General features: G+C 36.6%; 1 protein-coding gene across 6 annotated transcripts in view; it reads right to left on the bottom strand.

Annotated features, from left to right (window-relative positions):
• Nucleotides 1-4,608: 4,608 nt before the first annotated feature.
• Nucleotides 4,609-24,150, bottom strand: part of ZNF300 (zinc finger protein 300) — a 47,701-nt gene continuing 28,159 nt past the window's right edge. The window contains exons 1-4 of one of the 6 annotated variants that reach the window (XM_065875080.1): nt 12,758-12,775; nt 7,665-7,791; nt 7,277-7,403; nt 4,609-6,157 (exon numbers count right to left, since the gene is read on the bottom strand). In XM_065875080.1, coding sequence (XP_065731152.1) covers nt 4,609-6,157; nt 7,277-7,403; nt 7,665-7,791; nt 12,758-12,772 — 1,818 coding nt within the window. In that variant the 5' untranslated portion in view covers nt 12,773-12,775. Of the gene's footprint in view, nt 6,164-7,276; nt 7,404-7,664; nt 7,792-12,757; nt 12,776-24,150 lie in introns of those variants that run through there. The other 5 variants (XM_065875083.1, XM_065875081.1, XM_065875082.1 and 2 more) reach the window with 5 other exon arrangements.

Here is a 24,150-nt window from a genome sequence, read left to right on the forward strand (position 1 = left end):
AAAGAGACATGTACCACAATGTTCACTGCAGCACTATTTACAGTAGCCAGGACATGGAAGCAACCTAAATGTACATCAACAAATGAATGGATGACGAAGATGTGATACATATATACAATGGAATATTACTCAGCCATAAAACGGAATGAAACTGAGTTACTTGTAATGAGGTGGATGGACCTAGAGTCTGTCATACAGAGTGAAGTAAGTCAGAAAGAGAAAGACAAATACCATATGCTAACACACATATATGGAATCTAAGAAAAACAAAACAAAACCGGTACCGATGAACCTAGTGGCAGGGCAGGAATAAAGATGCAGACGTAGAGAATGGACTTGAGGACACAGGGGAGGAAGGGGAAGCTGGGACGAAGCGAGAGAGTAGCATTGACATATATACACTACCAAATGTAAACTGGATGACTAGTGGGAAGCTGCTGCATAGTACAGGGAGATCAACTTGTTGCTTTGTGACAACCTAGAGGGGTGGGATAGGGAGGGTGGGAGGGAAGCTCAAGAGGGAGGGGATATAGGGATATATGTATACATATAGCTGATTCACTTTGTTGTACAGCAGAAACTAACACAACACTGTAAAGCAATTATACTCCAATAAATAAATATATAAAAGAAGGGGAAGTTGAGCTTTCACAGATCTTCTGACTATATCTCCTTGAATATTTATCCTGTTGGCATTTTTAGCTTATTAATGTAACTATTTTTAATTTGGTTGAATTTTCATAGCCATTGAAATGGAAAAATATTAAAGCTAAGGAATCAACATAAGAACAGACTTTGTTCATCTATTGTTTTTACTGTTTTAGTAATATTAGTGTTGAAAATTTGAAGTTTGTTTAAGCATACTATAAGCAAAATAATTTAGTAATTCTGCTAACGTGGTTGGGGAACATTATTTTCAGTGTAAGATGAAATACTAGTAAAATATTAAGGATTTTATGAAAAGTATGAATGGAACAGTATAGACTCACAATTTAAAACAGTATGTTCTGATCCCTTTCCAAGTCCACTGAAGGTGGTCTAAACTTAATGACTGGGGTAGTATAACTAGGCATTTTCTTAACACTGTATTTAGAAGAATAGATGTTATTATAATGAACTCTATCAGCTTTTAATGTCATGTTTTGTGGGGTTTTTGTCTTTGAAAAATCTTTGCATAATGAAAGTCACAATTACTTTCTGTTTTCTTCTAGAACTTTAGTTTCCACGTTTACATTTATGCACATGACCTTTTTCACGTTGATTTTTAGATATAGTCTGAGTATGAGCTAGGAATCAAGAGTTTTTTGTATTGCTTTGTTTTTGCATATGGATTTCCAAATGTTCCAGCATTGTTTGTTGAAGACTACCTTCTGTCCATTGAGTTACCTTGACAACCTTGCTAAGAGTCTGTTATTCATATGTGTGGTTTGACTTCTAGACTATATTGTTTCATTGACCTGTCTATTCTTATGCCAATACTATATACTTGATTACTCTAGCTTTATAATAAGCCTTGAAATCAGGTAATATGAGTCTTCTTCTTTCTTTCCAAAGATGTCTTGTTTATTCTAGGTCTTTTGCATTTCCATGTACATTTTTGAATCAGATTGTCGAATTCTACACAAATGTCTGCTGAGATTTTTTGTGGGTGATTGCAATAAATATATAGATCAATTTGAGGAAAACTGATATCTTAACAGTCAATATTGAATCTTTCTATCTGTAAATACAGTATATCTCATTTTTTAAGATATTTTGTGAAACCCATTTATCAGGTCTAGTAGATTTTTTTGTAGTCTTTGAAATCTTCTGTGTAGAAGACCGTGTTATCTGCAAATAAAGACAATTTTATTTTCCTTTCCTGACTGTATGCTCCACACCCCCCCACTCCACCCCACCCCCCACCTTATTTTGTTTTCCCTACTGCACTGGCTAAGATCACCAGTACAATATTCACTAGGAAGAGCAGAACAGACATCTTTAACATTTCCCAATCTTGGGGCACACATTTAGTCTTTCACCATTAAATATGCTAACTAGATGTTCTATAGATGTCCTTCAACAATTTGAGGGAGCTGCCCTTTATTCCTAGTTGCTGAGTTTTTATTCTAAATTGATGTGGAATTTTTGTCAAATAATTTTCCCCCATCTATAGAAATGACCATATAGTTATTCTTTTTAGGCTATTGGTATGTTGAATTATACCAAAATTTTTTTGTACATTGGACCAAACTTGCATTCTTGAATTAAACTCTATTTAGCCATGATGTACTATTTTTTTCAAAATATTTCTAGACTTGATTTGCAAATAGTCTGTTAAGGATGGTTGTGGCTATGTTCAGGAGAAATACTGGTCACTAATTTTCTTTTTCTTGTAATGTCTGGCTTTAGCATCAGGATAATGGTAGACTCATAAAATATGTCAGGGATCCTTCCTCTTCTCTTTTCTGGAATAGATATTGTAGAATTGGCTTTTTTCTTTTTAATTTACTTGTATTCAAATCTTTTCAATAACTTTTAAGTATCTTTAGAATCTGAATATGCCTAGTGCTTCTTTTTCTTGCCTCATTGCACTGGCTAGCTCCTCTAGTAAAAAGCTGGAAAAAAAAAAGCTGGTGAAATGTTAAACCAGGAGGTGTTAAATCTGAAATGAGATTTTTATAGAAACACATTATCAGATCAATGAGGCTGCGTAGGAGCTGTAACAGTGGAAGGATCAAATGGGAAGTCTATGAGGTGGGAACTGTGAATCTTTGTTAAACCTATATAAGGTCCATACCTGTCACTATATAAAACCCCCTCTTCACTAAATTTCTCTATATTCCCAATATGATCCCTTGGCCTTCTCATGTCTCCATAAGAGCCAGTTAGGACATCTTCTATGAGGAACCCTCAGAGTAGCTCAACCCATGAGGTGTATACTCTTAGGCCTTCTATCCCAGATCTGAATGGCCAGTTATATCTGATGACAGTGCTATCAACTCAGTGTTAATAATGAGACCAGAAATTTGCCCAGACAGATTCCCACATCCCTCTCCATCAGGTATGCCCTCTCCCCTGCAGAGATTCTCACCCAGTTTCATAATAGATAGTTCAGCCATGCAGGAAGGGGATAAGGTGGGCATGAAATGTGAAGGAATCAAGTAGGAACTAAGGGAAGAACAATGTGAACATGGGTAAACCATGTTTTACCATATAGACACCCTCATCCTTGCCAGGTATGCTCTCCTGCAGAGCAGCTCCAGCAGGAGTTCTCATTTTAAGTCGCTCATGCAGGAATATGTGGGACCACAGGAAGGAGGGCAGGAGAAATTTTAGAGGTATTAAGTTCTCAAATCTATGGCAGGCATGAATTCTTACCCCAAGAGTTTTCCTTTGTTAAGTGTCCTCAGTTCCGGGGAGAACAGCTGCAGCTGCAGGACAGGGGTCATAAAGGAACTAAAGTGACATTAGACAGGGTCTTTATGTGCAAACACAACGGCTTATATAAAGGTATGTAAAAAATAATAAAAGTATAATAAAATCTCACTTTAACATACCAGGAATCAAGACTACCATGGCCAAAGACAGTTAAATCAATCAGTCATAGGAATGGGGTACATAAGCAGAGTATCCGGACTGCAAAGCAAGTTCAGATGTATCATGTTACTCTTAGCATCCTGTTATAGGACAATAGAAAGATGAAAAGAACTAATATTAACTGAAAGTGTGCTCTACACTGTACATTTATTTACGAATAAAAAAAAAATATTCAGATGGGTAAAGTAGGCTTCCCTGAAGTCACACAATCTTTTGAGTAGTTGAGCCAGGATTAAAACCCAAACCATCTGGTTCAGTACCAAAGTCTTTCCACTATACCAAATTCCCAGTAAGGGAGAGTAAAGAGGAGATTTGGTCAAGAAGCAACAATTTCAAGGTCCAGGGTCCTTCCAGAGATACAGATCAACTTATATGCTTGAGATGGGAAAATGTATAATTATCACCTTTACTGAATCTGATCAACCTATCTTTCCATCTTTGTATAAGAATTTTACATGTATATTTAGGGATCATGTTAAGCAACCCCCCCCCCTTTTTTTTTTTTTTGGCTGCTCTGCACAGCTTGCAGGATCTTAGTTCCCTGACCAGGGATTGAACCTGGGTCACAGCAGTGAAAGCACCAAGTCCTACCACCAGGGAACTCCCAAGCCCCTCCTTATTAATACAGTTTCTAGGAATTGATTTTTTTAACTCAAGTTTTTTTCATGTCCTTTATAGGGGATTACTGTACATGGCCAAAATAATGGCAAGCTAATATTAGCAATTTCACAATGTGTTTATTGTTATGGTATAATAAGGAATATGTAATTTGACAATATTTTATATACATAATTTGTTCTACTGACCACTCAGTTCATGACTTTAAAAGCTTTACATGCCATGGTGAAATGTCCTTCATTTATGTAATTATTTCCCATCATCTTTGCTGAGTTAGGTATCACCACACTACAGACACGAATTCTCCTGTAAAATTTTCTCTATAAAGATGTTGTCCACAAATTTATCAAATTAATCACGTTTCTGTTGTTTATTAAGGCTTGAGCTAATACTGAAAGCTTGTCTGTGTTTTTAGTTTATTATGATTTTACCACTGCTGTGAATTCTCTGATGTACAGTGAGTTGTGATTTCTGGATGAAGGCTTTCCCACATACAGCACACTGATAAGGTCTTTCCCCTGTATGAATTCTCTGATGTAAAACAAGGTCTGACTTCTGAGAAAATGCCTTTCCACATTCAGCACATATATAAGGTTTCTCTCCTGTATGAATCCGCTGATGCCCTGGGAGGTGAGACTTTTGAGAGAAGGCTTTCCCACATTCAGTACAAACGTAAGGTTTTTCTCCTGTGTGAATCCTCTGATGTCCAATGAGATGTGATTTCTGACAGAAGGCTTTTCCACATTCACTGCATTTATAGGGCTTTTCTCCAGTATGCGTTCTCTGATGTATAATGAGCTGTGACTTCCGGGAGAAGGTCTTCCCACATGCAGTACATTCGTAAGGTTTCTCCCCAGTATGAATTAACTGGTGTGTAATGAGTTCTGTCTTCCTGCTGAAGGCTTCCTCACATTGAGCACATTTGTAGGGTTTCTCTCCAGTGTGAATCCTTTTATGTATGATGAGGTGGGACTTCTCACAGAAGGCTTTTCCACATTCAGTACACTCATAGGGCTTCTCTCCAGTATGAGCTCTATGATGTATAATCAGCTGTGACTTCTGGGAGAAGGCCTTACCACACTCTCTACATTCATAAGGTTTCTCTCCAGTGTGAATTCTCTGATGTATAATGAGGGGTGATTTCTGGGAGAAGGCTTTCCCACAGTCACTACATTCATACGGTTTTTCCCCAGTATGAACTCTTTGATGTATAATGAGGGATGATTTTTGAGAGAAGGCTTTTCCACATTCAGAACATTCATAAGGTTTCTCCCCAGTATGAATTCTTTGATGTACAATAAGGTGAAACTTCTCACTGAAAGCTTTCCCACATGCACCACAATTGTATGGTTTCTTCCCAGTATGAATTCGTTGATGTACAATGAGCTGTGACTTCTTAGCAAAGGCTTTTCCACATGTAATACATACACAGGTTTTCTCCTTAGTTTCAACATTCTGATACTGAATAAGGGATTGTTTCTTGCTGAAAATGTTTCCACACTCATTATCATCACAGGGAATTACTCGATTGTGAATTTTCTCAAGATCAGGATTGGACACACCATGGATGGATGATTTTCCACATCCAAAACTCTCATCAGGGTTTTTTCCTGAATTGCTCTTATTACAACTAGGTAGGTCAATACTAGATTTCAAGTCATTTTTAAATGCATCACAGTTATGGGGTCTTTGTCTTGAAGTATCTGACCCTATGCATTCTTGAAATATTTTGCCCAATGCATTATATTTGTGGTCTGACTCCACAGTCATTGTTTTGTTGTTGATGACTGTTACTTGCCTGAAAAGTCTGTTTTTCTGACATCTCTGTAGGTGGCCATCACCTTGACAGACTTTTAATATGGAGTAAAATGAACCATCCTTTGTGACTCCTTTCAGTATCTTATTATGGAAGGAAACAGACCCCAAAATACATGATTGGGTGTTGTCAAGGTTACTTTTCCTGTCTAAAGGAAAGAAAGATAAAATAAAACAGTCATAAAGAATAATTAATAGAATGCAGAGGAGTATAAAAAATGACTGATCCAATGAAGGTGATGAACTCAAAACTGGGATGAGACAGGCCATTTCATAAGACAGACAGCAAATAGTATGATGAGGGAAATGGTTAGACAAGGATGTTAAAGCGAAATATTTATGGGAAAACTATACCTAAAGGAGATAGAAAACTATCTGAGTTATTATCACTCTAATCTTGGATTACTCTTTTAGAGTCTTCCCATTTCTCCTGCTTTCTGAAGGGAAATGCTTTTCACCTTTCAAATGCGTTTATTTTATAATTTGCTATATATACTTGACTAGTATTATCCTGCCACCACTAGCCAAAGAAACAAGGTCTCTTCTGTATTCAAAATACTTTAACTCTCCTCAGTCTACTTTCTTAAATAACGACTAATACAAACAATAGAAAAACCCAAAATCCTGCTGTGGATTCAGTATCAGATTCACACCAAGAATCCAAGCTTGAATTCCACAGTTCCCCATAAATTCTTTCTCTACATTATCAAATAAAACTAGCAAAGTTCTCCCAGAAAAGCCATATTTCCCTAACTTCAAGGTTTTGTTCATATACTCTTCATGCCCACCCCCCATCAACAGTTTGTCTTCACCTCCCTCTCTCAGCATCATCAATACTCAATATATCTTTCAAAGCAGCTACAGCTGCATGCTCTGAAAAATGCTTTTTCAAATTCTGTTTCGTTTCTTTAGACTCTAATTTTCTCTGAACTTTTAAAAACAGTAGCAGTATTTGACATTTAATTCTGTAATGCAACCTGTGTTCTTAGAAGGAATTTGCCTTCTATTGCCTATTAAGCCTTTTCATAAAATGCATTAAATATATATTAACTATATTAAACAAATATATATTTAATACATAATATATACATATACAATCAATAAGAAATAGCTATCCCCTATAAAGGTTCACAGTTATTTAATTGATTATTTGTTGAATGCCTAGTAAATTCTCAGCATAGGAACAAAGAATAAGAGAATTCACTAAGGAGAGAAACATAAGCCTCAGGCATCAATCAATTAAAAAAAAAACCTGATATTTCACTTCCCTTGTCGCCCATCTGCCTGATCTTCATATGGATAGATCCAATTTGGTATGTCTCTCTTTATGATCCATGGATCTTCTCCTTGTTCCAACTTGGAGATGACATCTGGTTTGGAAACTGGATGCCCTATTAAATGGAAATAAAAAAAAAAAATGGAAATCAGAGGACCTGGGATAGACTGCACAGAAGGCAAAAGAGAAGGTGCAGTTTAAGGAGGTCTACAATGAAGTAGTACATTTGGCCCTCAGCAAAGTAATGACCTCCATTGGGGAAGGTACGAAGATCATAAAAGTCATTATATATGTCAGGAACCACCTAACCACAGAGACTGATAAGGAAAGGCACTTGATTGGACAAGTCTGAGTTATACAGGGAAGTCATCCTTACCCATTGAGACCAGGTGGCTGTAGTTCTCCAGCATCACATCCCTGTACAGGGTCTTCTGAGCAGGGTCCAGTTGCTGCCACTCCTCCTGGGTGAAATCCACAGCCACATCCTTGAATGATACTAACCCCTGTAACAGTATATTCCTGTTAATCTAAAGTGATCATTCTTATCATCTCTAATACAGTATGCAAAACTATACCTACATCTAGTTTTGTATCAGAGTATTTGGGAGAACCAATGCAAAATCCTGCCTTTGGCAAGAAGACCCAGACAGTACAGGAAAACAGAAGAGGTAAATCATAAAATGCCTACCTAATACAAATGGTAATTTAAGGGCAGCATTAAAGCAGCTGAGAGGAATTTTGGAAAACAATTCAAGTATGTAATAATAAGGAAACAATTACTTAAATTTGATGGAATAATATACAGCTCTTTCAACATGTGGAAATACATGAAAGAATAAATGAAAAAAACAGCATAAGTTAATATGTACACACTGAATGTAACTATGAAAATGTATCTCTGTGCACTAATAAATTAGAAAAGAAATAGCATTACATAAAGATTTGAGTTTAATATAAAAAAACATACAGCTGAGAGGAAGATGTATTATTCAATGAATAGTACTGAAACAACTGGACAGTTAACAGGAAAAGAATAATGTTGAAGCCATATGTTAGAGGCTGAATTGCATACCCTGAAAATTCATAAGTTGAAGTCCTAACCCCTAGTACCTCAGAATGTGACCTTATTTGGAAATAGGGTTACTGCAGATGTAATTAGTTATATGAGGTTATTAGGGTGGACCCTAACCCAATATGACTGAGGTCGACATCAAAAGGAGAAATCTGAACAGAGAGAGACACACACACAGAGGGAAGACAGTATGAAGAGACATGAGGAGAAGATAGTTATCTACAAGCCAAAGAGAGAGACTTGGAACAGATCCTTCTCTCACAGCCCTCAGAAGGAACCAGCCTTGCTGATACCTTAAGTTTTGACTTCTAGTCTCCAGAACTGTGACACAAAAAATTTCTGTTGTTTAACCCACACAGTGTGTGGTATTCTGTTAGGGCAGCCCTAGCTGCCATAATAAAATACATCAATTATAACTAATACAATGATATCTTATGTCTTGGAAAAGAGAAAAATATATATTCTGGATGGAGTAAAAATTTAAACTCTAAAAATACCCAAAATTATATAACAACAAAACAAAACCTGGCTGGGAAGATTTTTATTAATAATTTTTTTTAATGTATTTATTTTTGGCTGCATTGGGTCTTTGTTGCTGCACGCAGGCTTTCTCTAGTTACTGGGAGCAGGGGCTATTCTTCCTCGCGGTGCACGGGCTTCTCATCGCGGTGGCTTCTCTTGTTGTGGAGCATGGGCTCTAAGGGTCACAGACTTCAGCAGTTGTGGCACGTGGGCTCAGCAGTTGTGGCTCGCAGGCTCTTGGGCGCAGGCTCAGTAGTTGTGGCGCATGGGCTTAGGTGCTCCGCAGCATGTGGGATCTTCCTGGACCAGGGCTCGAACCCATGTCCCCTGCATTGGCAGGCATGTTCTTAACCACTGCGCCACGAGGGAAGCCCTTTATTAATAATTATAGAGAAGGATTTTTAAAGTATAACATATAAAAAAGAGAAAAGCCGCATTTAGAGAATCAGAGAATGTCAGAGTTCTTGAAGATTCTAATCCAATCCCCTCATTTCATAGGAAAGAAATCTTAGCTTCTTCTAAATCTAACAGTTCTCCTATATATATGCAATAGTTAGGAATATAATGAAATACATCAATTATAACAGCAATATATTGAAAAACACACTTAAGAAATATGCAGGTAACATTCACGAGAAAACTATAACAAATTATTGACATGACACTGAAATAAAGGACTTGGGTAACTGCAGAGCCAGAGGTGTTTCTGGAGGGTAAACTGACTATTTTAATTATGCCACCATTATGTATGTTCATAATAGTGGAATCTGAGTGATTTGTATTATTTTAAACTACTTTGAGAGTTTTCCCCTAATTATTCCATTATTATCAAATATTGCTTTCAGAATGAAAAAAAAATTAAATATCAACATTCCCCTGCTTAAAAGACTCCTTTGGGTCCATCCTTGCATATATAATTAGTCTCATCTCAATCATCTCAATGTTAAGGTTTCTCTCACCCACATCAAGTCTCATATTCACACCATCAAGCTGCCAAGCATTCAGTTTGTTCCCATAACAACCCCTTTAGTTTTCCCACTTTACATATGAGAGAATTGAGGATTACAGTGGTTAAGTCACTTCTTGCCAGAGGTTACACTGAATATATGAGTGATTAACTGTCAAATTTAAAAGCTGGTGTCCTGACTCAGTAGCTGGGTTCTTGACCACTGTACTTATTCCACAATGCCTTCCTTGATACTGTAAACAAGACCTTTTATATTTTATTACCTTAATGCCATCTTCAGACAAACTTGCCATGAGACACCCTCCGCTTTAGTTTTCCTCAAATTCTCAGCCTTTTCTACTTTTTCAAATGCTGTTTCCTACCCTCATCCTACTTCCTTCATGATCCAGAGTTTAATAATCTTTTAAGACTCTTATCCTTGACTTATTTATAAAGCTGGCTGCTCCCCCTTATCGACTATAAAAGTCCCTTGCTCCCATGTCTATTATAGAGCTTTTATGTGTTAATGTTAGTTTCCACATCTGTTCACCCCATTTTTCTCTGCATTCTTCCCAAGAACCATGTGTAACTCTTGAGATATTTCACAGCCAGCCAGCACCTGTGACATATATTGACTACTCAAGAAATGTTTGCTAAAAAGGAATGAATGAAAATTATAGAGAATAAAATAAATTTCATGCTTAGTTAAGAACAGTTTTGTGCACTGTCAATAATATTCTTGTGATCTAAAGAACAGTAAAATGTGGAAGATAAATGTAGAATGTAGAGGGAAACCATTCTGTTAAGAAAATTAATAAACGTAATGCTGACATTCTAACTTTGCTTTATCAATGATACTAGAATGCTTTAATATACTAAATATGTATAAATTTTGTTAATTTTGAGTAAAATAGTGCATAATCAGTGGAAAATTGTACTTTCCAATCAGCTACAAGCAATTTTTACTGCTTGAGTGACTGGACGAATGGAAGAGATGGAGGAAATGGAAGGGGAGTAGGTGTTAAGAGGGAGAAAAGAAAGATAGATATGTATGAAAATGATGACTTCACTTCTGGACTGTATGGAAAAAATATAAATCTTTCTTCCTGAGCTAATAAGCAAGTTAATTAGCCATGATAGTTGGATTTATTGGGCCAATAAAAAATCCATTTTCATCTTTAAAGCAGCTCTAACAGAAATATAAAGCCAACCAGATAAGTAATTTTAAATTTTCTAGTAGCAACATTCAAAAAATTATTTTCAATAATATATATTTATCCCAGTATATTCAAAATATCATTTCAACACGTAATCAATCTTTAAAAATTATTAATGAATTTCTGCAATTATATCTTCAAAACCCACTATGTACTTTACACTCAAAGCACACTTCAATTCAGACTAGCCAATTTCAAGTGCTCAATAACCACATGAGATATTGGACAGCACAGCTCCAAAGCTACTGAGACCCAAAAAGGAAAAACACCTGTCTTTTCACAATAGAACTCATTTGTTAAGCTCCACTGTAAAATATACATAAGAACTCCTAATGCAAAAGCTGATTCCAAGATTTGACAATAATAATGATTATATAATAATAATAGCTAATACTTAAATATAAAACAAACCATTCCCAGTTACTGTTCTAAGTGTGGTTTTTACTCAATTTCCACAACAACCCTATGAGGATTACAATCTCCATTTTACAGATGAAGAAACAATTCCAATCCACAGGGTATATTATGGATCTGCTAAAATAATAAAGGAGAATTCTATATACTAGCATAGGAAGATATTCAAAATACATACAAAAATTTTTATACTGGACAGTAAAGTTAAAAATCAAGTTGCAAAACAGAATGTTTACTATAACATTATTTTTCCCCAAAAAAGGAACAAGAAAGTAAGAGACACCCCTGGCACTGGTACTATTACACATGTACGCTCCATCACAAGGTTAGAAACAAATGGTTAATACTGATAATCTCAGGAGGAGGGGAGTTTAAGTTAAAAGGTACCTCAGTGTTTAAATTTTTATCTTTTTATATAGTTAAAGATTTTTATACCGTATATATAGTGAATATTGGCAGGGAGAAAAAAATAACAGACTGTTAAAAACAGAAACACAGAGAAGGAACTAGCCCCAAGTTAGACAGTAATCCTACAAAATCTGAAACCATAGTAAAGGGTACAGAGCTTCAGTGACCCTTGCTCTCCAAAGCTCTGCCAGACAATTATATTTCAAGAACTACTTTTTGAAAGAAATATGTATTTTGGAAGACCATTCAAAATGTATCCATCCTATATTATCTAGACTTTATCGGTAGAGAAAGCTGGCCAATAGGAAGCCTCTATAATCAATCTGGTCCTCTAAAGAAGAGGTCAACAAACTTTTTCAGTAAAGTATATATTTTCAGCATTGCAGGCCATATGGTGCCATTGTACTACAAAAAAAGCCATAGACAATATGTAAACAAATGGCATGGCTGTGTTGCCAATAAAACTTTATTTACAAAAACAGTTGGAGAACTGAATTTAGGCAATAGTTTGATGACTCCAGCGCTAAAGGATAAAGTTAAGGAGTTTGGCTATGACATTATGATAACTTCCCTCTAAAAGAAATCATTCTGTGATACAGCTACAAGAAATTTATAATTGCATTTACCACAGGAGTGTTGGTGAGAACACTGCACACTCCACCACCTAGAGAAAGACCCAAAAATGAAATCTTAGTCTTATATGGCAAGAAATAATTTCTTCCCATGGGAAATGTATCTGTCTACATATTACCTAGCAACTATTTCTAGGTCTGGATCTTTATTTTGGCTGTCTTTCCCTGATCCTAATTTTAGCTATCTTTATTTTTCCATTTGATTGTATGAAGAACCAAAATAAGAAATTTAAGAAATTAAAAATTAAAGAAACTCACCTGGGACTTCATCATTTTCTGTTCTCTTCTAAAAAGGTAGATGCCTGAAAAGGCAAAATTGGTGATCAGAAGGATGTTTTCACAGATCAGACGCAGACTGCAGGTTCCACATTCACCAGTCTAGAAGCAACTACCACAGAAGTCAGGTAGATGTTAGGCCAACCTGTGGGAGAAGACTGTTCGGTCTTTATACAAAGATCAGCACGTATCATGTGAAGGAAGTCCTCTTGTGACTACATACTATGATCATACAGAACTTGGACAAGGTTTTTTAATTTAATTGTATAGATGTGAATATATGTTTCCTGTTGATTTATTAACAATTTATTTTCTCCACTATGAACCAGCAATTCCACTCTAATGTTTTCATAAGGCAATACACACACACACACACACACACACACACACACACACACACACACACAAAGATGAAGCTCCCCGGCAATAAGAATGGGTAATGAGCAAATGAAAAACTGAGGAATGTATTCCCTTATTCCCCAGAAAGGAATCAGCCGCTGAATTCTAATAATCTCCCAAGAGCTCTCATATTTTCCTTCAACTCAGCAGACTTTCCTGCCAATCAATATTCATGGACCAAAATGTTCATTTTAAGATGTTTTCCATTTAAATTTTTATTGCTGATTTCAACAGTATGGTTGTCTGCATAGAAAAATGGTGGTATGTTGGAACCACTGATACAACGGAATATACCCTAACGTAAGAAGGTACATACCTGGGAAATCCTTCTCAGTCCCAGAAGGAGTCAGGTAGGTAAGACTTAACTGGTTCAGAGGAAGTGGGTGCTCCCATGATAGACAGACTGTTTTATATGGGGTATTCCAGGCTTTGTCAAAATAGATCTGGAAGGAAACAACCAGGAGAAATAGTCATACTTATCTCTGGGCACCCAAGAGGTGTTCAATAAATGTTTCTTGAATAAATATAAAATGATTTCAATAAACTTAGAAAAAGGTAGGACGAAAATCACACTTTTCATAATAATCCTATCTTTTTTGATTTGTTTGGTCTTGTTTCAAAATGATCATTTTTATGCGGGGCACCAGACTAAGGGCATAATGGTTGAGAAGAGATTTGACCTTTAAGGTTGCATATGACCTGTGGAAATTTTAATGTATGTAAAAAACAGTAGGGATGATCATCAAGATTCCCTGATCCCGTTACTGCTCCCTCCAAATCTCTGAATCCTCGGACCTAGCAATCACATACCCCACAGATCTGCCCCATGCCCACCACATCATTGACTGCCACATGGATGCCCTCATCATTTAGTCCACAGCCTCCCTCACCAATCACTGATTCCTCAGAGTCCCCTAAATCCCTGCCCCAGTCATCACCAGTCAGACCCCCTACACACCATTTCTGATCCCACAGACAACCCCGTCACTGACACACCGTTATCCAATTACTAACCTCACAGCTCACCCCATCCTTGACTCCCAAATAAGCCCAACCCTAATCCTACATACCTTCCCCACCAGTGACTTCATCAGTCTCCAATCACTGACACTCACGGACCCCTCCCGTCCCATTACCAATCCAAAAGACTCACTCCTCACCACACATGTCCGCCTTCTGACCTGCAGTTCCGTTATCAGATCTAGAAACGCCCGTCACGGCTTAACCCGGGACAGCTGTCACATCCATAGCGGCGAACTCTCCCGCTTCCTGTCTGGGTGAGCAAAGCACTGGGCTCCCGGGCCTGCGCTGTTCGGTACCGGGCAGCTTTGCCCACTCCGCACCCTGGGCGGCTTTGTTCAGGAGGCAATATGGCCGCTCCCATGCGCTGTGTCTCAGTGGGAACTGCCATCTTGAGAGGCCGGCCGGTTCCGTACAAGCAGAGGAATTCGGTTTATTCGGAGGCCGGGCTGTACCACCGCGGCAGCGAGGGGAGGGGGAACAGATGACATAAAGGAGAATTATACAAACCAGTAACATGCAAAATTTTGCAGAGAGATTTTATAGGAGGACTGGGTAAGAAGTTTGAGTGAATGTCCTCTATTAGAAAGCTTCATTTGGTGGAAGAGGAAGAATTTGGAACAGTAAAATATTCTCATTGGAGACTTTACCTAAAAGTGTTTGTAAATGGCACAGCCCTCTACCGGGAGATTTTACTTTCTGAGAGGGGTGAAAACGTGGAATGGAGATTCCACTGTGGGAAAAGGGGGTCAGAGTGATGGAAGAGTTCACTGAGGAGCAGAGAAAGAGGACACACAGAAATAATGAACTTTACGCTAAAAACGATTATATGGAATTCTCTAGGGGAAACTACTACTACTGCAGTAACAAGTTGCAGAGGCCGACTGAAGAAAATAAAGTGAGAGGGAAGAGGAGATGAGAATCAGAGACTAGGAGAAAACAAGAATAATGGGGGAAGGAGAAGCTTGTGGAGACAGAGAGATGGGAAACTTAAGCGTGAAAAATGGAAGCACAGGAACAGAAGTGGGAAACCAGGAGACTGAGACCGAGAAGGAGGAGACTAAAACAACAGAAGGAAAGAAAAGAGAGGAAGAGAGTGAGGAGGTTAGACTTCAGGGGGAAAAATCACTTGATTAAAAAAAAAAAGAACCAACGAAACACTTATCATAACCTTTACCTTACATCAAGCTTTTTTACTTAAAAAAAAGGCATACTAACAAACTGATGTTTCCTGTACATAAATAGATACAATTTGGAATCATCATAGATTTCACAACAAGCCATGATTTCTGGCTTGTGTGTAATTAAATGAGCAGCAATTTTACATTAGCAGTTTTGTTTCCCATGTCAAATAAAAACATGTCTGGATTTAGATATGAAGAGATTTTATTCAGAAAGATTATTGCAATAGGGAGAATGCACCAATCTCAGACAGCTGCAAGCACCTCACAAAATCAAACAGAAAAAGGCTTTTCTTTAGTAGGGAGGTGTAAGAAGGGTTAGCAGGAACTTTCAAGAGATGGAGGTGTGCAAGTGGCAAAACCAGGGTACTTTAACAGGAAATGTTTCTAGGGTCTTCGGATTCTGAGAGTAAGCAGCTGAGGGAGGATGTTGTGCATATCCTTACCCTTTAATGTATGTTTAAACTTGGGGGCAAGCCAAAATTTAGGAGTATGAGGGGAGGAAAAAGGCCTAAAATTTCATCAAGACAAAGAAGAGGGTCAGAAATGGGCAACCAACAGCACTCCAATTTAAACTTCCACAGTTACATCAATCTTTATTGAACATCTTGTGCGTAAGACACTGTAGTCACTCACTGTGTTATGCACCAACGGTATAGTAATGATTAATTCAGAATCCTAAAGCAGTGATACCAGTGGAAGTTGATATGGGAAGGGATCAGATTGTGCAGAGCCATGTAGAAATTGTGAAAATGTTAGCTCTTTATCCTAAGCATGATGGGAAGCTGTCCTTATTTTAATATTTAATTTAAAAAGAAGGTAGAGAGGAGTCCTCTCCTATAATAAAAGAAATAAAAATTAAAGCCACAGTAATTTACTATTTCTCATCTATTACCTTGTTAAAAAAAAAAGTATTCTTAGTTTGGAAATACACAGTGTTAGTAGAGTCACGGGAACCTGGAATTCTCATATATTACTCATGGGACAGAAAAATGGTATAGCCCCTATACAGAAGATTTGGCAATAGTTAACAAAACTATATGTATTCATTATCTATTGCTGTGTAACAAATTACCTGAAATTTAGCAGTCTGAAACTATATATATTGTTGTAGTTAACTGTTTCATAGTTTCTGTGATTGGAGAATGTGGGAATAGCTTAGCTGGGTGGTTCAGGTCTAGTCTGTCATGAGGTTGCAGTCAAGCTGTCAGCCAGGGCTGCAATTATTTCAAGGCTGAACTGGAGGAGGATATGCTTCTAAACTCGATCAAGTAGCTGATGACAAGCCTCAGAATTTCAATTTCCAAGCTCAGTTATTCACCATGGGGGAATTTCCTTCGGCTACTCTATTATCCCCATGACATGGTAGGGGTCTTCCCTCTCAAGCCTCCCTCCTAGTATGGAAGCGGGCTTCTACCCACACCAGTGAGTCAAGGGAAAGATAGTGAGAGAGCATACACAAGATAGAAGCCATAGTCTTCTTATAACCTAAATTAAAAATGACATCTCATTACTTCTTTTGTATTCTATTTCCTGAAAGTGAATCACTAAGGGTGCCCACAATCAAATGAATGGGAATTGAGCTCTACCTCTTAAGGGGAGGATTATCAAAGCGTCTAAAACCACAACACTACATGTAAGCTTTTGCCTTTTAACTCAGAAACTCCATTCCAGGAATATATCCCAAATACACATTGGCAAAAAAAAAAAAAGTTACTCATTGCGCTACTATTTTTAATACCAAAAGACATCAGTCAACCCGAACATCTGCTAACAGGTCTAGCTGTATAAATTACAGTATACACACAAAACAGTACTATTCAGCTGTAAGAGAGAGACAGAGAGAAGTGTCTCTATGTACTAATATGGAGGTAACTTCAGGATATAATGTTATATGAGGGGAAAAAAAGTAGAAAAAAATGAAAATAGTTTGTTATTACCATTTATTTTCTAAAAATGTGAATATGTATACAGTTAATTCTACTTATTCATGGTAGCTATGTTCAGTTAAGTTGCTGCACAGAATTAGTGAATACTGAACCATTTCTCCAAAGGGGAATAAATCAACATAAAATAGATTATACTCTTAAATTACAACTTTGTATAATTAAGATTATAACCTTAAAAACAACTTATGTTGGTGGATTCTATTTTCTTTATTTTACCAAAAAAACCCCCAAGGTTCAGAACAGTTAAGTAATTTGCCTGAGGTCCAGTAACAAAGGCCAGAGTTAGATTCAAACCCTATCCAACTGACTCCAGAGCTGGAGTTTCTTGCACTACACTGAATTGCCCCTACCATCCCCGTCATCTGTTCATCTCTGTATGAGAGCTGAAACAGGAAGGCAGAGCATCCCCTTGTTTAAACTCAGCCGGGAATGTGTGCATGTGGTAACTCAAATTTTTTGCTACTCTGTGCATGTCTGCCAATGACTGAAAAAGCACTGTGAGTATCGATTTTGAGATTATAAATACATTTTAGCAAGTAGGTGAATTTGCAGATACAGAATCTGTGAATAATGAAAATCAACTGTATATGTTTACCTTAAAAATAAAAAGCAAATGATGGAAGAATAAGCCATCAAATAAAATATAATCTATAAAAGGTATTATTAGTTATCTATTGAATTGTAGCAACCTACCCCAAAACTTAGTGGCTTAAAACAACACACATCTATTGTTTCACAGTTTACGTTGGCCAGGAATCTGGACATGGATTATCTGAGGCCTCTGCTTCGGGGTCTTCTACAAATCTATAATCAAGGTATTGGCCCAGGCTGGGATCTCTTTCATCTGAAGACTCAAATGGGGAGAGATTCATTTCTAAGCTCAACTACACGATTGTTGGCACAATTTAATGCCTCAAGGATTGTTGGACTAAGGGCATTCATGTCCTTGCTGGTTGTTGAGAGGAAGCCACCCACAGTACTTTGCCATCCAACTTACAACTTGCTTATCTATGGAGTCAAGAGAAGAGTCTGTAAGCAAGAGGGAAGTCACAAACTTTTATAATCTTATTATCAATATATAAGTGACATCCCCTCTATGTTGCCATATGCCATTGGTTAGAAGCTGCTTACTTATGCAGAGGGTATTACAAAAGGCCATGAATATCAGGAGGTGGGAATAACTGGCTACCTTAGACACTTCCTACCCCAGGGAGGAAGGAAATAAGATAGAAGGGACAGAAATCATACCTAATTTTCTTTGAATATACCATGTTCTGTTGATTTGACTTTGTAACCACAAAAAATTTTACATAATTATAAAACAAAATTAAATTTTATAAACCAATTCCAAACTTCTGTTTCTGATCAAAGTGAAGTAATAGGGAACGGATGGGAACTTTCACCTGAACCAATGGAAAAACCAGAGAAGTGTATGAAGCAATGGCTTTAAAGGTATTAGACATCAGGCTGTGAAGGACAGTGACCCTTGAGAGATGGGAAACAAATTGAGGTGACCCCTCTGATTGCCCAGTTTACTGCCTTGAGAACACTTCTAGGTATGACACAGGACAAGAGAGTCCAGGCAGGGGCCAACAGACTTCCAGAGTGGAGGAGAAAGAACTAATAGTACAGAAAGACCAAGGCAGCTATATTCACAGAGCAGAAGCCAAAGAGGAGAAAGCTGCACAGAAAGAGAGCTCCAGAGACTTGCAGAGGGTCCACTTCTAGTATTTAGGAGCATACTGGTCAGTGCATATATGTAAGGAAAATCAGAGTCTGGGAAAAGAGACACCAGAAAGGAAGGAGGAAACAGTAACTGAAGCTCACAAAAAGTCAAGATTAATGCCTGTCCCCACCAGCCAGACTGGAAAACTTTACAATTCCCTGGCAAGAATACACGGAAGGGTCTTGCCTCAATAGTGGGAAATTATTAGCTCTATATTTAAATCTTGCTCTGGTGCCACCTAACAATTGTTTCCAAGTAACCTAACTGAACTACAGAAAAAAGCTTCAAAAATATGTATTGGAACACAGAAGTATCTATCATCCAACAAGGTAAAATTCACAATGTCTACCACTAAATCAAGAATCATCAGGCATGTATAGAAACTGGAAAATGATACTCATAATGAAGAGAAAAATCAGTCAAAGAAGAAAAAACAGACCAGAATTGAAAAAGATGTTGGAAATTGTAGAGATAGATATTAACAAGTCACTATAGATCTTGCAGTCATTAAAAGGATAATGTGAGAATATTATGAACAACTTCAGCCTCATAAATTTTGCAAGGTAGAAGAAATGGACCATTTCTTCAAACACCAAAACTCAATTAAGATGAAATAGATCATCTGCATGATCCTATAACTATGTAAAAAGTTGATTTTTAAAGACCTCACAAAAAAGGAAAAATGGTTTCACTGGAGAATTCTACCAAAATTTAAAGAATTGACACTGATTTTACACAATCTCTTCCAGAAAATAGAAGAGGAGGGAATACTCCCCAAATCATTTTATCAGGAAATTATTACCAAAACCATACCAAGACTGTACAGTGAAAGAAAACTACAGATCAATATCTCCCATGAACATAGACATAAAAATCCTCAAAAAATATTAACAAACAAAATTCAACAATCTATAAAAAAAAATTATACACTATGACTAAGTGAAATGTATTCCAAGTATTCAAAGCTGGCTCAAAATAGAAAATTAACCAACAAGATACAAAGAAAAAATAAATGATTACACCAATTGACACAGAACAGGCATTTGACAAAAATCCAATACTCATGAATGATAAAAAAAAAATTCTCAGCAAAATAGTAACGGAGAGGAATTTCCCTAACTTAATGAAGAGCATATACCAAACAAACAAAAATCAAAAAAATACAACCCACAGAAAATATAATACTTAATGATGAAAGATTGAATGATTCCCCTCTTAGACCAGGAACAAGACAATGATGTTTGCTCTCACCATTCTCCTTCAACATAATACTGGAAATTCTACCCACCAAAATAACACAAGAAAGAAAAATTAGAAGCATATAGATTAGAAAGGAAAGAAATAAAACTGTCCCTATATGCAAATGATATGAATGATTGTCTATGTAGGAAATCCAAAGGAATTTACCAATATTATGCCTAAAACTAAGTGAGTTCAGCAAAGTAAGAGGATACAAGATCAACACAAAAATCAATCACATTTCTCTATACTAATAAAAACATGCAAACACAAATAAAGACAGTACCATTTTTAATCACTCCGAAGAAACTGAAACACTTAGGCTTACACTTATCAAAACATGTAGGATTTTAGGAAGAAAATCACAAAATGTCATTAAAAGAAATCAAATAAATAGAGATATACCATGGTCCCTGATATGAAGACTATAAACAATAAAGATGTTAATGATGCCCAAATTGATCTATAGGCTTAAAGCAACTTCTCTTAAAAATGACAGCAAGTTTTGTTTTAATTTTTGTAGACTTAGACAAAATTATTTTAAAATTTATATGGTGTTCCTTAAAAAAATTAAAAATAGAGTTCCCATATGATCCAGCAATCCCACTCTTGGGCATATATCCAGAAAAGATGAAAACTCTAATTTGAAAAGATACATGCACCCCAATGTTCATAGCAGCACTATTTACAGTAGCCAACACATGGAAACAACCTAACTGTCCATCAACAGATGAATGGATAAAGAAGATGTGGCACATATATACAATGGAATATTACTCAGCCATAAAAAAGAATGAAATAATGCCATTTGCAGCAACAAGGATGGATCTAGAGATTATCATACTAAGTGAAGTAAGTCCGAAAGAGAAACACAAATATCATAAGATATGACTTATATGTGGAATCTAAAAAAAGATACAAATGAACTTATTTACAAAACAGAAATAGACTCACAGACATAGAAGACAAACTTATGGTCATCAAGGGGAAAGGTAGGGAGGAATATATTAGGAGTATAGGATTAACAGATAGACACTACTATATATAAAACAGATAAACAACAAAGACCTATTGTATGGCACAGGGAACTAGATTCAATATCTTGTAATACCCTATAATGGAAAAGAATCTGAAAAAGAATACATATATATATAAATGGATCATCTTGCTATACAACTGAAACCAACACAACACTGTATATCAACTATACTTCAATAAAAAGTTGCTTGTTGGGCTTCCCTGGTGGCGCAGTGGTTGAGAGTCCGCCTGTCGATGCAGGGGACACGGGTTTATGCCCCGGTCCGGGAGGATCCCACATGCCACGGAGCGGCTAGGCCCGTGAGCCATGGCCGCTGAGCCTGCGCATCTGGAGCCTGTGCTCCGCAATGGAAGAGGCCACAACAGTGAGAGGTCCGCATACCGCATAAAAAAAAAAAAAGTTGCTTGTTTTGAAAAAAAAACTTACATGGAAAGAAACAGGCCCTAGAATAGCTAAAACAATCTTGACAATGAAGAAAAAAGTGGAAGGAATTACTCCCACAACTTCTATTAAACATTGTACTGGAGTTTCTAGTCAGTGCAATAAGGCAAAAAAGAAATTAAAACCGTCTGGTTGGGAAAGGAAAGGGCAAAACCACATTCACTTGTAGATAACATGATCTTCTATGCAGAAAACCCAATGTATTCTACCAAAAAATGGTACTAGAACTGATTAGTAAGCTCAGGAAGGTTGAAGTATACCAGATCAATATACAATAATTAGTTGTACTTCCATATACAATCAATAAATAACCAGAAATTAAAATTTAAAACATCTACAGTAGAATTTTTAAGTATGAAAGGTTTGGGGGCAAATCTGACAAAAGATGTGAAACACCTGTACACTGAAAACTATAAAACAATGCTAACAGAAATGAAAGACTTAAAGGAGCTACATCACATTCATGTGTCAGCTCATTATTTTTATAATGTTTAATTCTGCAAATTGACTTATAAGTTCAGTGCAATCTACTCAAAACAGCAGCAAGCTTTAGAGGAGAAACTGACAAGGAAAGAAATAAAACTGTCACTGTATGAGAAGGACAGTTTTATATTCACACGGAAAGGAAAAGGACCAAGAATCGCCAAAACAACTTAGCAAAAAAAAAAAAAAATTAACTTTGAGGCTTAACACTACCTATCTCAAGGCTTATTATACACACACTGCAATAATCAAGAGTGTGGTATTGGTGTAAAGATAGAAAAATGTATAAATGAAACAGAATAGATAGTTCAGAAATAGATCCAACTGATACAATAACAAAGGCAATTCTGTGCTGGAAAGAATCACCTTTTCAACAAATAGTGCTGGAATAATTGGATATCCATAATTTAAATTGAAACCTTAATCCATTCTTCATACTACATACAAAAAAATTAACTCAAAATGGCTCATAGCCTTAAATATAAAATCTAAAACTCCTAGAATAAAATGTAGGAGAAATCCTTTGTGACCTAGGATGAGGCAAAGATTTCTTAGCTGATACCAAAAGCACAAATCATAAAATAATAAATGATAAATTGGACCTCTGGTATTCAAAAGACACAATTTAAGAGAATAAAAAGAGAAGCCACAGACTAGGAGAAATTGTTTCCAAGTCATATATCTAATAAAGAACCATCAGCCAGAATATATGAAGACCTCTAACAACGAAATGATTTAAAACTGACCAAAAGATTTAAACAGACACTTCACTAAAGATATACTGATGGCAAATAAGAATAGGAAAAGATGCCCAACATCATTAGTCATCAGGGAAATGCTATGGTATCATAATGAGATGCCATTAATCACTTACTAAAATGACTATAATTTTAAAAACTAATATTACCAAATACTGGCAAGGATGTAGAGAAATGAACTTTTACACACAGCTAGTGGGAGTGTAAAATGATGCAATCCCTTTGGAAAACAGGCAATTCCTCAGGTTAAGTATTCACTGACTATATGATCCAGCCATGCCACTCCTAATGTTTATCCAAGAGAATTAAGTATTAGGCATGTGCAGAATACAACGTACAACATCCAATACATGTGCATGCAAACATTTGTACAGGAATGTTCACAGCAGCTTTATTTGTAAAAGCCAAAAACTAAAATTAACTCTAATGTCCATCATAGGCATCCATACGATAGAATACTAATCAGCAACAGAAAGGAATGAACTCTTGGTACACATAGAAAATCGGATTAAATTCAAAATAAGTATGCTGAGTGAAAGAAATCAGTAAAAACAAGAGTGCATATGTTATGATTCTACTTATACCAAATTCTAGAAAATGCAAATGAATATATAGTGGCAGAAAACAGGTCAGTCGTTGCCTGGGGATGAGGCAGAGAGCCAGTTGGGGAAGAGGAATTAATTTCCAAGCGATAAGAAGAAACTTTGGGGGATGATGGACATTTTCATTCTCTTGACTGTGGTGACAGTTTCACTGGTGTATACATAAACCAATGTTATCAAATATGTGCGATTTCTTGTCTATTAAATCTCAATAAATCTGCTTTTGAAAAACCCTACAGCATGCCTTAAAATGCCCTACATTATCTTCCTCAATTTTTTTGACATCATTATAAACCACTTCCCCTCATTCATTCCACTTCAGACATTCTTGTTCTTCTTCAACTCACTTTCACTTTAGGGCTTTTGAGAATGCTCCTCTTACTAGTATACAGATTTATCACTACTCTCACCAATTACCATAGCAAATAAGAAATATTTAGATTATCTCCCCAAAATGAAAATACCTTTTTCTTCTGGTCTTCCCTTCTCTTCTCATCTTTCTTACTCCCAACTTACCCACACCTTAAAAGCTTTCTGA

The sequence above is a fragment of the Phocoena phocoena genome, chromosome 3, assembly GCF_963924675.1.
Source record: "Phocoena phocoena chromosome 3, mPhoPho1.1, whole genome shotgun sequence".
Lineage (NCBI taxonomy): Eukaryota > Metazoa > Chordata > Mammalia > Artiodactyla > Phocoenidae > Phocoena > Phocoena phocoena.